The sequence below is a fragment of the Notolepis coatsorum genome (assembly GCF_963971535.1).
Source record: "Notolepis coatsorum genome assembly, chromosome: 12".
Taxonomy (NCBI): Eukaryota; Metazoa; Chordata; class Actinopteri; order Aulopiformes; family Paralepididae; genus Notolepis; species Notolepis coatsorum.
In genome coordinates this window covers 38,851,309-38,868,290 of record NC_140176.1, presented here as the reverse complement: position 1 = coordinate 38,868,290, position 16,982 = coordinate 38,851,309, and the positions used below count along the sequence as shown (strand labels likewise).

General features: G+C 43.2%; 1 protein-coding gene across 1 annotated transcript in view; it reads left to right on the top strand.

Annotated features, from left to right (window-relative positions):
* Positions 1 to 3,761: 3,761 nt before the first annotated feature.
* Positions 3,762 to 16,982, top strand: part of cntnap2a (contactin associated protein 2a) — a gene marked incomplete at both ends in the record, with an annotated part of 675,314 nt that continues 662,093 nt past the window's right edge. Inside the window, 3 exon segments of the mRNA XM_084325811.1 lie at positions 3,762 to 3,773; positions 4,138 to 4,195; positions 4,198 to 4,266. Coding sequence (XP_084181937.1) covers positions 3,762 to 3,773; positions 4,138 to 4,195; positions 4,198 to 4,266 — 139 coding nt within the window.

Here is a 16,982-nt window from a genome sequence, read left to right as displayed (position 1 = left end):
TTAGCACAATGAGATCATTTACCAGAGAATCTCCCCACCTGCAGTATAGACATCAATATCTATCATATTATGAGATGGCCGTCCCCTGGGACACAGTCCTTGATATGAAAAATAACCACAGTGAGGACTCTAGTTTGATTCATAGTGAGGACTCTAGTTTGATTCATAGTGAGGACTCTAGTTTGATTCATAGTGAGGACTCTAGTTTGATTCATAGTGAGGACTCTAGTTTGATTCATAGTGAAGACTCTAGTTTGATTAATAGTGAGAACTCTAGTTTGATTCATAGTGAGGACTCTAGTTTGATTCATAGTGAGGACTCTAGTTTGATTCATAGTGAAGACTCTAGTTTGATTAATAGTGAGAACTCTAGTTTGATTCATAGTGAGGACTCTAGTTTGATTCATAGTGAGGACTCTAGTTTGATTCATAGTGATGACTCTAGTTTGATTCATAGTGATGACTCTAGTTTGATTCATAGTGAGTACTCTAGTTTGATTCATAGTGATGACTAGTTTGATTCATAGTGATGACTCTAGTTTGATTCATAGTGATGACTAGTTTGATTCATAGTGAGGACTCTAGTTTGATTCATAGTGAGGACTCTAGTTTGATGCATAGTGAGGACTCTAGTTTGATTCATAGTGAGGACTCTAGTTTGTTTCATAGTGATGACTCTAGTTTGATTCATAGTGAGGACTCTAGTTTGATTCATAGTGAGGACTCTAGTTTGATTCATAGTGAGGACTCTAGTTTGTTTCATAGTGATGACTCTAGTTTGAGAACCATAGTGAGGATTCTAGTTTGAGAAATATAGTTAAACACGGTCTAACTTTATGCGTTGAACACGGTGCTAACAACCCAGTGGATGTAAAGGGTTTAATACCCACTGGGGTATATGTTGAATACAGTATGTATATGTGCTCATTTCACTCAATTAATTCGGTCCCCACCAGTGTCACATGTTATTATCATTTGGGTCGGAGAGCTACTGTGAAAACAGCCAGGAGACAAAGAAGTGCACGCTCGATTAATCAATATTTGCTGGATGGATTCAGTATTTTAATCTGTGAATCCCCTGCAGTTAGCATGTATTATGGAAGGCATTCTTAGACATGTGGGCCTGTAATTACACTCTGTGTTCTGTGTGTGTGTACAGCTGCAGGGGCTGTCGGTGGGCGTGTGTCGTGTGTTGTCACGTCGCTCGTCCCTGGGCTCGCTTAACTGCTGGCTTTGGCAATATTTCAGAGAGAGAGAGAGAGAGAGAGAGAGAGAGAGAGAGAGAGAGAGAGAGAGAGAGAGAGAGAGAGAGAGAGAGAGAGAGAGAGAGAGATGTGAAAGAGACATTAGAGAGAGGGGATTGCTCATTCAAGGTGTAAATGAAGCAAGCCTTCTTGGACAAACTAACCAAGTATCCAGGCCTTAGCTGCACACACACGGGTGTGGATAGTGGTTATAACAGCACATACACAGGTGTGGATAGTGGTTATAACAGCACACACACGGGTGTGGATAGTGGTTATAACAGCACACACACGGGTGTGGATAGTGGTTATAACAGCACACACACACAGGTGTGGATAGTGGTTATAACAGCACACACACACAGGTGTGGATAGTTATTATAGCAGCACACCCTGGTAGCCTGGTGCACGTTCATAACGTAGGCATGGCTTGAAAGGGGCGGAGCTACAGATGAAGAGGACAAATCAACAAAGGTTGTGTTGAGAGTCTGAGGGAAGAATTTAAAGGGGACATGCATTGCTATTCCTTTCACTATTTGGGCAACTTTACACAATTCCTGTGAGTCTATGGAACACATCTGTAAAGGTAAAAAAAAAATTCATTGTTTTATATTTTTTATCAATTACTCAAAAGCAAAATAAATGTACTTCAAGATTTCAGGCAGTTTGGGCTGGGCTCCGCCCATAAGCGTTTTGAGTGACAGTCGCCCACAGTCTGCGACTGGCACAGAGAGAGAGGTAGAAAGATTGAGGGGGATACTAATTTTGCCACAGGGGCATAATCCCACGGGACAATGCATTGGTAACTTGTTTCAAATGACAATATATACCGCTGTGAATATTATTGCACGGATCGGAATATGGGCGTGCACGTGGGAGTCAAAGATATTTTGACAGTGATATCCCAGGGAGAAGACCCTCCACCAGCCCTGCACGCACACACATTTACACACTCCTGTGCGCGGTCCCTCTCTCTCTCTCTACCAGGGAGAAGACCCTCCACGCGCGCCTGTCAGGTTGTGTGTAAAATGCGTGTGTTTGTGTTTCCCCGACAGAAGCTCCTGTCCCTCTCTATCTCTCTCTCCCTCTTTATCTCTCTCTCTCCCTCTCTCTCCCTCTCTCTCGCTCACTCGTTCTCTGCCTCTCTTTGTCGGCACCCGCCAGGGCCGCGGGAACTCAGTCAGCATTGGGGGTGCTGAGATGAGTGATATAATAACGCCATAGGCGGCGGGTTGCGCTGAAGGGGAGGCAATGACCGTGCAGCGGGCACATTTTTTCCTCTTTTAATATATAGTGCAAATTAAGTGTTCAAATGAAGGCATCCAATAATAGATTAACCATCATTGTCTTACCTTAATGCAGCAAAATGCAACGTTTCGTCTTGACATCAATAATCTTTTCTGCCCGGTGCAGCCCGGTAGCGTAAAGATTTTCCCTAACCCACTTTCAGTTCCGCGTTTGGGATCCCTTTGTTTATATGCCTAAAACACCGGTCTGTATAACAGGGAGCACTGCATTATCGAGACAGCACCCCTATGAGGATCTTTTCCGAATTCTAAGAGTAGGGTAAATCTGCAGTGCTGCTGCAGTGACATTGAGTAGGATACGGTATTACAATGGAATAAAAGCCAAAACAACCTTGCAGTTACAACTCCCTGCCAGGTGGGGGTGCTGCAGCCCCCGCAGCACCCCCCCTTGCCGCGTCCCTGGCACCCGCTTGAGGAAGTGCAGGTATTTCCACTCGCATGGTTGCGCTACAACCATAGAGGGGGCGTTAGTTATGCAGATCAGTGCCTTATTCACGTCAGCAAAACAGTCAAATCAGAATGACCTAATTCACTGGGGGAGAAGATTGTCTCAACTGAATTAGAGCAATCCCATTTAGACACAGACCCATTTATACTAACCCCCCATTGCTATAAAACAATGCTAAACACTGGAAAAGGCCATTTATAAGACACAGGACCTTTAAGAATTTAAGATAACTTTATTGTCAATCAGAGTGGTCAGAGCGCAGGGTCGCCTGCAGTGCAGCGCCCCTGGAGCAGTTTTGGGTTTCAGTGCCTTGCTCAAGGATCATATATAAGGGATGATTTCATTTAAAATATAATCAGTGTTTATCTAAGTTATGTCTCAAGATCTCCTCCACACGTGTTTTTAACACTTAAAACATGTTGTATATTGAATAACAATTAGTTTGATATGGTTTCTCCACCAGAAATGTCTTAGCAGCGTCCCTACACCAGTGCCCTCATTGAGAAAGCAAGGGTGTATAAATGCCCCCTTCCCTGTTCGTCAAAGATTAGTTTCACCAAACACAACATGTCTCGGCTTAGACAATCTTCTTATAACTAAGAGATTCACACAAAAAAAATTAAAATTGTGCATTGAACCACCAGCATTTCATGTTGGCATTTCACGTTAGCAGTTAGCATTTCCTGGATGACAGTGCAACCAAGTGGATTTGAACCTGGGACCATAGGATCCACAGGCGGCCGCACTAACCAGTGAAGCTCAATGGTCAGACCCGTTAGCAGAGCTGGTTGACTGTGACATCGTAGAGTGTGGCCAGCTGGGCGATAGCGACCATGATACAGTATTTTCGCAGAATTAGTTGCATCCTCTCAGATATTTTGGAAATACAGAAACCCCACCCACCTCCAGTGGAAGAATGCGAAAAGGGCGCTGTGGTGACAAGTTCTGCACAAATGACAATCTGTATACTCAAAGTTATGCCTCCAAGAGGAGTTAACTGTAGAGAAGACACGTATCTGAGTGGAGGGGACCTGCATTTTTTGTTTAAGGGGTTTCGGCTCATCTAAATGATGATCATTTTCTCTCACATATACTAATACACATGTTTGTGTTTGTGTGTGTGTGTGTGTGTGTACAGGCTTTCTCTGGGAACTCAAACTCAGAGAGTGCAGTGCGCCATGACCTGCAGCAAGGCATCTGGTCCCTCTGGACTGGAGCGATGAGGGACGGATCGGTCTGCGCATAGAGGTCTACGGCTGCTCCTACTGTGAGGACACACACACACACATGCACACGCAGACACACACATGCACATGCACACACACACACACACACACACACTCGCAAGACTGTTGTTATTTCTCACTTTATGTCTTTATTGCAAACATCAGATATGGCTTCAGTACAATTGACTGGATGCATCACCTCTGCACGTAACCGGAAGACTCATTGCTATAACTTCACATGCATCAAGAGAGCGCACCCTAGGTGCCACACCCTCTTATACCTTTCCGAGGTCAGCCCCTGCCCCCTCCCCTCTACCAACCCTGGGCCCGCGCGACCAACAGCGTCGCCTGCCAGCCCCAGGTTGGTAGAGCGCAGAGCGACAGCCCGGCGGACCCACGACCCAAATCTAGGGATGTCCGATATTGGCATAAAAATGTGATATCGGAAAATATCGGTATCGGTTTTCAAAATGTCTTTATTAATTTTTTTTTTTTTTTTTTTACATTTATTTAACCTTTATTTACCCAGGCAAGCAATTAAGAACAAATTATTATTTTATTTATTGTCAAAGTATGCATAATGTTGTGTTAATTACACGACAAGAGATATGTAATGTTAATACCTGAAATTATTCCGTTTTTTGGGGGGGGGGAAACCCTGCATATATCGGTATCGGTTGATATCGGTTGATATCGGTTGATATCGGTATCGGAAATTAAGAGTTGGACAATATCGGTATATCGGTATCGTTAAAAAAGCCAATATCGAGCATCCCTACCCAAATCCCAGGGTCGCTACAATATATACTGTACATACATACAAAAACAACCACACATACACACATACACACACACATACATACATACATACATACATACATACATACATACATACATACATACATACATACATACATACATACATACATACATACATACATACATACATACATACATACACGCACGCACGCACGCACGCACGAACGCACGCACATACATACATACATACATACATACATACATACATACATACATACATACATACATACATACATACATACATACATACATACATACATACATACATACATACATACATACATACATACATACACACATACGTAGAAACATACACTCACACACACCCACACACACACACACATGGATGTCTGCCTGACTCACATACACTCAACACAAAATGCTCTCTCTCTCTCTCTCTCTCTCTCTCTCTCTCTCTCTCTCTCTCTCTCTCTCTCTCTCTCTCTCTCTCTCTCTCTCTCTCTCTCTCTCTCTCTCTCTCTATCTATCTATCTATCTATCTCTCTCTCTCTCTCTCTCTCTCTCTCTCTCTCTCTCTCTCTCTCTCTCTCTCTCTCTCTCTCTCTCTCTGGCTCAAACACAAGCACACACAAACACACACACACATAAACACTCACACACATAGACACACACATCTAATCTTCAGACTTGATTTGCTTTAAAAGCATAAAAAGATTAAAGGGGAACTATTTTACTATTTCTTTCACTATTTGGGCACTTTTACACAATTCCTGTGAGTCTATGGAACACCTCTGTAATATATATATTTTTTTTATTCATTGTTTTGTATTTCTAATCAAGTCCTCAAAAACAGCATTTTTCTACCTCAAGATCTCGAGCCGTTTTGAGCCTGGGCAGCAGAACTGTGTGCAGCTCATCTTGCACCTCTTCATTAACATGCAGCGGTGTCTCTCTGACATCACAAATCGCGCACATTTTCAAATGACTCAGTTCAGTGAGGGTGAATATTGTGAGAGGAGAATTGGAAGAATGCGCCAATATGAGAATTTTGAGACATAGATCATATTAATATAAGTTCACATAGCTAGGAAACAATGCTAAACACTCAAAAAGACCATTTATAAGATAGTTCCCCTTTAAGATGCCGCTATTCATTTGCATATTAATAATTTTACAATCCCCCCTAGACTTATGTCACAACGGTAGACTTTGACACCAGACTGTGTGTGTGTCTTTGTATCAGGAGTGTGTCTCGTGTGTGTATTTAGTGTATGTGTGTGTATTTAGTGTATGTTGGTGTGTGCGTGTGTGTCATGACTAGGGATGTCCGATATTATTGGCCTACCGATATTATCGGTTGATATTGGCAATCAAATGTAATATCAAGAAAGCACACAAAATAATTGATGACCCCACACATGTCCTTCATGTGTGTTTTGACCTGCTGCCCTCAGGAAAGCGCTTTAGACAGCCTGCCTGCAAAACAAACAGAAGGAAATTTGGGTTTGTACCAGAGGCCATTCGACTGGTGAATGGCCACAGTAGAAGGAAAGGTCAGTTTACAAACGTGCACCCTTTGACCCCTTGATTTTAATATTTTTGACGAAAGTGCACTTTTTATACTGACCAAATCTATTTATTTATTTATCTATTGGACTGACAGATCAACAATGTAGGGATCCCATTCTGGCAGTGTCATGTATTTTATGCTTTGAAGTGTCATGTATTTCCCTTTTCCCTGTTTTGTCCTGTTTTGTCTTGAATGTATAGAAATGCAGCTGTTTGTGATATCATGGCCTTAAATTGCCCCTTGCGGGACTTATAACGTTTTTTGAATTGAATTGAATTGAATTGAATTGAATATCGTAAATCGGTATCGGTTTTCAAAACAAATAAAAAATCTTTATTTTTATTTATTTTTTCATTTATATAACCTTTATTTACCCAGGCAAGCAAGTAAGAACAAATTCTTATTTTATGTATTGTAAAAAGTATGCATAATGTTGTGTTAATTACACGACAAGAGATATGTAATGTTAATTACCTGAAATTATTCGTTTTTTTTGGGGGGGGAAACCCTGCATATATCGGTATCTGTTGATATCGGTATCGAAAATTAAGAGTTGGACAATATCAGTATATAGGATATCGGTAAAAAAGCCAATATCGAACATCCCTAGTCATGACACACGTGTCACAGTGAAGGTAGTCATGCTAATTCAATCCCTGTTTGACTCCTTCAGTGAACTTGTTTATAATGAGAGCTGGTGGGGATTTGACCTGAGCTACGCAACAGTCGCTATATCGCTTTATGGATCCATAATTGCAAATCCATAATGATGGTTTTCATACGTACAGTACAGGTTGACAGTATGTATTGTATGTGTGCGTATATTGCATTCCAGCCGAGCGTATTGATTTATTCTCCCTCATGACGTACGAGGATCTGACTGCTGTGGATGAGGACTTACAGAGACATGTGTTCTGTTCACATCACCGCCGGCTCTCATTGTAAGCAAATGCAATGCAGAAGGCAAATGGAGAAATCATTATTAAACGTGTGATTATGACAGACACACACACACACACACACACACACACACACACACACACACACACACACACACACACACGCACACGCACACGCACACACATATTCTCACATACATGTACACACACACAAATTACGCAGCTATATCATACATATATCAGATATATCATACACACGTAATACTCTATGACATGTCTAGTCACACATAGGCACACACACACATTACAAGCACACACATGCACACACATGCACATACACACACACATATTCTCACACACATAAATCAAATCAAATCAAATTTATTTATAGGGCCCGACAACACACGTTAATGTCCCCATGGGCCGTACAGGTCTTCTTTAAACAGGTCAAGAAGACAACATAACAATAAGTCAAGAACAGAACAAGAACACCATAGGGTCCAAATTTTTTTTAGATGAATGCAAATAAATGAAAGAATGCAAGCACTCCCAGACATACCCCACAAACCTAACAATAGGGAAAAAAGCTCCACAGGCAGTGTGGAGGAGAGAAACCTTAGAAGGGCCGTTCAAGGGGGGATCTCCCTTCTTAGATGTTGGTGATAGTAGTGTTGCAGACGGACAGTTGTAAGCATGCACTCATGTGTGTGGTGAAACACAGATGAGTGCATGCAATAGCAACTGTACATTTTGAAAAATTAAAGATAGAGCTAATAGCGATAGCAACTGAACATTTTGAAAGATTAAAGATAGAGTTGATAGCGGATCTAGTTAAGGCACAGGGGCGGCGCAGAGAGGGTCACGTCCTCCCCGTCTTAGTCACGGGACATTCAACACTCCGGTCGTTGCTCAGGGACAGCCGGAGACAGGGAGATAGGGGGTGGCGCAGAGAGGGTCGCGAACTCCCCGACATCATCGCGGGACATCCGGCACTCCGGTCACCACTACGAGACCTCCGGAGACAGGGGGGCACGCAGAGGGGGTCGCAATCTCCGGCCTTCGTCACGGGGACGTCCAACACTCCGGACAACACTCCAGGACAGCAAGTCATAGGAAGACAGGGAGACGGGGACAGGCGTTAGACAGCTCATGAGATTGTAGTAGGCGGACATAGCAATAGATACAAGTGGTAGGCATATATGTGAATGGAGTAGATATATGAAGTAAGCGTATTATGTGAATAGAATAGAAGTACTTAACCCAGCAATGAAACCGCGTTGACAGTTAATCTGTTAACAGTCTGTTAATCAGTTGACAGGACCACGGACAGACGGCGGAGAATAACTGATCCAAGGCCTCGGAGGTGCATGTAGAGCAGTCACTACAAGCTTGGCCAAGACCCCGAGGCATCCATCACCTTGGTCAGCGCCAGGAGACGGGTACTCAGAGAGAAGGGGGAGGGAGGGGGGGGGGGGGGGGGGGGGGGGGGGGGTGGGAGGGGATGAGAGGGGGGGGGGGGGGGGAAGAGTTAGAGAGTTCCCATGTTTGTGGTGCTGCAAAGGAGCAGACATGTAGTACCCTGTAGTGCCATGTAGTACCCCGTAGTGCCATGTAGTACCCTATAGTACCCCATAGTGCCATGTAGTACCCCGTAGTATCCTGTAGTACCCTGTAGTGCCCATGTAGTACCCTGTGGTGCCTTGTGGTACCATGTAGTACCCCGTAGTGCCATGTAGTTCCATGTAGTGCCATGTAGAGCTATGTAAGCATGTAGTACCCTGTAAATGCCATGCAGTACCATGTAGTACTCTGTGGTACCATGTAGTACCCTGTACCCTAACTAAACTACCCTAAAGTAAACTACCCAGTGGTACCATGTAGTACCCTGTACCATAACTAAACTACACAGATTAATCTAAAGGTCACGCACACACACAGACACACACACACACACACACACTCTCACACACACACACACACACACACACACACACACACACACACACACACACACACACACACACACACACACACACACACACACACACCACACACACACACACACACACACACACACACACACACACACACACACACACACACACACACACACACTCACCAATTACACAACTATATCATACAGATATATCATACGCACATAATACTTGATGAAATGTCTAGTCACACATAGGCACACACACACTACAGGCACACACATGCACACACACACTCACAAAGACACACGCATGCACGCACACATACACAGACACACACACACACACACATACACACACACACACACACACACACACACACACACACACACACACACACACACACACACACACACACACACACACACACACACACACACACACACACACACACACACACACACACACACACACACACACACACACACACACACACACACACACACACACACACACACACACACACACACACAGAGAGTATCTCTGAGGGATGGATCATTCACTCAGCTAATGCCTTCCCAACCTCTCAGCTGCCATCCCATTAAAGGCTGCCAAATTGATTTTGATAACAAATTTCAATTAAGGCTCTGGATAAATTACTGTGACATTAAGTGACAGAGTCATACGTCTTTCATTCGAGAGATGTCATTACACTGTGTGCTAGCGTGTGTGGTGTGTGTCTGTGAGTGTGTGTGGGGGGAGGCGGGGGAGCGAGAGAGAGAGAGAGAGAGAGAGAGAGAGAGAGAGAAATAGAGAAAGAGAGAGAGAGAGAGAGAGAGAGAGAGAGAGAGAGAGAGAGAGAGAGAGAGAGAGAGAGCATGTGTACCAATGCCTGTTTGTATGTGTGTGTGTGTGTGTGTGTGTACTGTACATGTTTTAATTTGTATGAGTGTGTGTGGATGTGTGTGTATATGAGTGTGTGTGTTTGGATTTGTATGCATTTGTTTGTACAAGTGTGTGTGTTCTGTATATCATCATCATCATCTTTGTTTTACATCCCTATTTTCCCACTAGAGTGAGGTTGGACGGGCGCGACGACACACAAATGACTCGTCGCGCCGTATACCCCGGCCGGCACTTATCACCTAGACTGTGTGTGTGCGTGTGTGTGTGCGTGTGTGTGTGTGTGTGTGTGTGTGTGTGTGTGTGTGTGCGTGTATGTGTGTGTGCGTGTGTGTGGAGTGTTGGGCGTGTGTTATGTGACAAAAGACCGTCCATCTCGTCCCCTGCTCCGCCTCATGAAAGAGGAGAGAGACATGTATGCACGTGCGCGTGCACGTGGTGTTTCGCCTTGGCCCATATTACGACTGCACCACTGTGCGTGCGTGCGCGTGCATGTGTGTGCGTGTATGTGTACGTGTGTGTATGTGAATGGGAGTATACACCGTAATGCATCCCATTCGGTGTCGAGACTTTTGATTTCTTCTCCCTCATCACGTAGAGAGAAAATCAAACTGATGCAGATAAGAACTGAGATGTGTACACGCCTTCACACACACACCAAACAACACACACACACAGACACTATGCAAAATTACAATCGCTCACAACAGCGGCACGGTGGAGTAGTGGTTACCGCTGTCGCCTCACGGCTAGAGGGTACTGGGTTCGACTCCCGCTTGGGGACCAGGTTGCTGTGTTGCCAGTTACCCAGGTGGGGTATCTCCCTGGCCTTTCTGTGTGGAGTTTGCATGTTCTCCCCCTGCTCGCAATCTGCATGACAAATAAAGACTTCTTCTTCAATACCTATTCACACATACAGTGCCCTCGAGAATTCTATAGGTAAAATGTGTAAAAGAATGTTTATCAGCTTGATCTTACACTCGAAATAAAATATGTTCAAAGAAAAGAAATACCTTGACTCTCCATCAGAATACAGAACAGTATGGAGTGTTGTTTTGTTCTTTCTCTGCTGGTTCAAAGAATCATAATCCTCCTGTCGTTATTAGTGAAAGTCCACATTTACTGACTTCTTCCTGTACGATTTCTCCACAGACTTCCATAGTCAAGTTATACATGAAAATGTCACTTTCTTGTTGTTGTTGAATCAACTGAATAGGAGTGTGAACCTGAAGCCGGGAAAAACAAGCATTTCATGTTTTTCTGAATGTATTGTACATTTAAAAAAGCTGTGACCCAAAAAGAAACTGATCTGAATCTGAAATATTATTAACTCAAGGTTTACTTTGCTCCCATATCCCCCAATTTAGTTGTTATGCCAATTCCCTTTCTGGCCGTTGGTCTGGGGAGGGTGTAGACTATACCGCATGCTGCAAAACAAACCTGAATGAGACATGACATGTACATTTGACCAAATGCATTTTTGTGTTTGTTTTAAATGTTTTAACAGGATAATAAAAGTAATTGACATCATGCATGGGCAAGATAATGGCAAACATGCATTAGCTCAGTCAAACTTTAATTAAATTAAAAACAAAAATAGGCTTCGTTGTGCACATTTAGTGGGACACATGCGCCTGCTATTGGGATCAGTCTCAGTGTGCAGTCCATCATCAGCTCTGCGAGTTCATCTTGAGCTTTGCTACTTGTACTAGCGGCTGATGCTGATGCGACAGGGTTGAGCAGATCCCGGATCCAGTCATTCATTCAAAAAGACGCTGACTTGTGTGCTGCGTTTTTGGCTGTCAACATGAATATTTCAATGTAGACTATCACATGCTTCCTCTGATACACGTGACACTGACAATTATTGTGTTTGTAGGGACAGCTGACCAAGCCGGAGGTACCGCTGACAGGAACTGATCCACTGTGGTGGTAGGCGATAGGGATGGGCATCGATTTTCGAATATTCCCATAATTGTTGAATTATAAAACATTGAATAGTTTACGTGAATATCGTTTTGTCTCAAGAAATACGTATATATTCCTTTGTTTTTAAGATAAGATAAGATGTTCCTTTATTGATCCCCTTGGGGTAATTCAGGGAAATTACCCGGAACTACACTGTGTTCACTTTTACACCGCTGAACTGGGTACAGCTCGCTATTTTCAGTTAGTATTCAATTGGTTCCTGTTAACATAATTGGCTATGGGGCAACAATAATATGTACAAGATGCATGGTTTCTATCTTTGGCCTTGCTTTGCTGGCAGCGGTTTATTCATTCACATTGACTCATAACACAGCAGCTCATGTGATCTCCTCTCCGGGAGAGGCATGTGTGGGAAGAAGAAAGAGAAGGAGGGAACCAAGGCTTATATACTCCCAACCTGGCGTAGACAGTAGAAGCTCTGCCTATAGCGCCCTCCAGTGGACACAGATATATATGCAGTCATGGGAGCAGTAGAGGACAGTTACAGTTAGTTACAACCATACATACAACCTCTAGATTCAACAGTTCCCAGTGACTATCCGATAGTTTTGCCCATCCCTAGAAGGCGAGTGCTTATTTTACTCAATACAAAATACAGTTCTACATCAACACTCATGCAAATGTTACAGCGCTGGTGATCAAAGAGCTTCTTTAATTTCTCTGCCTCATAGCCTCCCCGCCCTTAGAGTAACCCTATTAAACGCTGCATACATCCGCTAGTCTGACAGGAACATTAGTCCTTTGTAACTAAATTAACCACTGTAAATAATTCAGCAGTACGCTCAAATATTAAAGGACAACAATGATATGCATGACATGTTCTAGGAATATGCATGTTTTCACATTAGAAGAAGAAGAAGAAGAAGAAGAAGAAGAAGAAGAAGAAGAAGAAGAAGAAGAAGAAGAAGTATTTAATTGTCATGCAGATTAACACACACACACACACACATGTGAGATGGACGACCCACAGGAACACACACACACATGCATCGCCGATGAAATGTCTCTCAGCACTTTTCCCATCCCGTCGTCCTTCCCCCCAAGGGCAGCCGGGAGAAGACATGGGCTGTTGCGTGGGCTGCGCCTGGGGACCAATCCAAGTGCTCCTGTCCGTCTTCGTCAGGGACGTGACAGCGTTAGTGATCTGTTCTGCATGCTTTTCCATTGGGTTTATCTTATTGGTAATGACTGAATGACTTTTATTTAGAAAGAACATCTGCTGGAGGCAAGTTTTAGAATTTGCCCAGCGAGCTGAACCTCATCATCCCACTAAGCCATCAAGTAGGCTGTCATTCTAACCAGACAAGAAATGTTGACCCAATTGCACGCTCCCAGTTCAAAGCATAGTGGTTTGTTTAAGATACTCTAAGTTAGATATTCCTTCGGCGCCATAACAGCATGGGGGATGGGGTACAGGTATGGACAGGGTAATCGTAGAAATAGATCAATATAGGCAATACAATTTGATTGGAATCCAGGAATATGAGAACAAATAAACAGTGTAAACAATATAATTAACTCTGGATATAAAAAGAATATGAGAACAATTTACAGTTTAAACAAAGGTGCAGATGAGTGTCTGTATGCCCTATTGCTTATATTATATGTTACAATAAATATAGGCAATAAATAATTTGAATCTAAATATATACTATGAGTAAAAGTAAACTGTATACACAGGGTGAAGTGAATGGATGAATGAATGACCTTTATTTATATAGCACCCTTCACAGCATGAATGCACAGGGTGCTTTACACTATAGCTAGCATATAAAAACAAAAACAAAAATCTGAAATAAATGGCAACAACAACAGACAGCAGTTAAAAACAGTGAACCAAATAAAATAATAGAATAGAATAAAAATTATTTAAATAAAATCATCAGTCAATAATTAAAAACAATAGGAACAGTGAGGACAAAAGGGTGCCTATATATGACCAAAAGCCTGTCTGAACATATGCATTTTTAGCTGTTTTTTAAAAGAGTTTTCTGAGGGGGCAGTTCGCAGGTCCAGGGGGAGAGCATTCAAGTATAAACAATGTGCAGTATACACAAGGTGCAGGATACACAAGGTGCAGTATACACAAGGTGCAGTATACACAAGGTGCAGTATACACCAGGTGCAGTATACACAAGGTGCAGTATACACAAGGTGCAGTATACACCAGGTGCAGTATACACAATGTGCAGTATACACAAGGTGCAGTATACACCAGGTGCAGTATACACCAGGTGCAGTATACACAAGGTGCAGGATACACAAGGTGCAGTATACACAAGGTGCAGTATACACAAGGTGCAGTATACACAAGGTGCAGTATACACAAGGTGCAGTATACACAAGGTGCAGTATACACAAGGTGCAGTATACACCAGGTGCAGTATACACAAGGTGCAGTATACACAAGGTGCAGTATACACAAGGTGCAGTATACACAAGGTGCAGTATACACCAGGTGCAGTATACACAAGGTGCAGTATACACAAGGTGCAGTATACACCAGGTGCAGTATACACAAGGTGCAGTATACACAAGGTGCAGTATACACCAGGTGCAGTATACACAAGGTGCAGTATACACAAGGTGCAGTATACACAAGGTGCAGTACCCTAACTGGTCTTGGTTAGTCCCCAAACTCACTGCCTGGCAGATGTAGTGGCAGAGAGAAATGCTGTCATTCTGAACGACTTCTATGTAGGAAGAATGTCTCCTGGAGGTCAGTTTCAGCAAGCTGAACCTCATCATCCCACTAAAGTTGTCATTCTAACCACACAATACATTTTGACCCAATTGTGCGCTCCCAATTTCGAAGCATCGTGGTTTGTTTGCAGATACTCCTCTCAAACAGTCTACTCGCCCTTTGAGAGTCACGCCATCAGCTATTCTGACGCGCCATCAGCTATTCTGACATTTAAAACACGAGCATGTCCTGGCGAGGGTGACGAAGGAATGGAGGAGTTCTACCGCCAGTGATTTCTCCTCCTGACCCAGAGGCGGTAGATGGCGGTAGAACGACTCTATTCCTTTGTCACCCTCGCCAGGACATGCTCGTGTTTTAAATGTCCTACTTTGATGTTCCTCGTACCTACAAATACACACAATAGCACATTGTTCTAACGCTGTCCTGGCTGAATCAATGGCTGAAGTGCAAAACCTCTTATCTGCATAAAACAAGTGGGGAAAACCTCCTATCTACACTTTGGCACTAATACCTGGTCGGTATTATTAACACTTATTACATGGCGTTTTAACATTCGCCGAAATGCTTGATTGTCATTGGTCAATAGCGCTCGGCAGAGGTCCGTTATTACTCGATAACGGACCTCTGCCGAGCAATAATGACCGCTGTTCGCAGCTGCAGAAATCAAGCCCACTGACACACACTGCATAAGTGCAATCAGACACACCTGCCGGCTGCCGGCGATAATAATAATGACAGCGGAGCCACACAACAACTGCATCTGCATTTGATCTCGTCTTGTCGATGGTGTAAAATGAATTAGGTATATTGTTAGTAAGTTAGCCATGTAATAAGCGGGATAATGTATAGCCTATACTCGGTCATTGTCGCAAAATAATTGACCTTCACTACGTTTAGAACACCTGGGCGAGGCGCCTCGGTATTCTAAACTCCTTGTCGGTCAATTAAACAGTGTATTGTGTTGGTATCTTTAAAAAATTGCATTCTGCAAAAAAATTACACGTTTTGTTTAGTTTCGTTTTTTTTACGTACATTTTCCAGATTGGAGGTTTTGCTCTTCGGCCATCGCAAAATCATTCCAGACTCTCAACGGTCTTTGATTTTGGCAGTAACTGAAAAGGTACAGGCGGAAGCACAATGCTTACATATGCCTGTCCTATATTCTTACCAAATTGTTTTAACAAACTAAAACAAAAAACAAATGATTCACATTTGTAACCCTGAAAAGCCCTTCTCAACAATGTCTTCATCAAGACATCATGTTTGGAAAGTCTAAAAGAAGAGGTCATACAGTCCTCTCCAGTTCCAAAAGCATCTTTTAGTGTAGAAAGATGAATAGTGTCTTCGTCCACTATGTTTGTAATTCTACCACTTAGAATTGTTGACCATCACTGTCATATAGATATCATTGTTCTTCTTTCGTGTTCGACGTCTCTGGTCATTTAATACCAACGCAGAATCTATAAACATACTTGGTTACCGTGGCAACTGCTGGCCTTTTAGCAAATACTGTATATTGTGATGAATCAAACTCACATTTCGCCTCAAGATCTCAGTCAATTATCATTTCACTCAACATAAAATTATATCCTATTTAATTATTTGACAGGAATACGTTTGTTTCGTAGCGTAGGGTAGTTTTGTCGTTACTGCCGTCTTTAGTGCCACCGGGCAGCTCCATTCAGATCCACTGCAGTGCTCTAGTCTCCCCATTATATTTATAGACTGTCTCTGGTCGTACTGAAGCAACCGCCGTCGCATTGGGCACCGGTTTCCCGGAGGTTAGAGAAGTGGGATGAGGAGAGTGTGATCGAAATCCACCGGTTGGAATCCCCCAGCCCGCTGGGAGAATCCAGGCCCTCAAAAAACCACCATTTAGACTCCTGAGCAAAGCCATTAATCCTCCTAGTACCAACGGAGCTGCCCCCTGGCCGAAGGTACAAGGCTCAGGTTGTACTGGGCAGCTCCCACGTGTGTG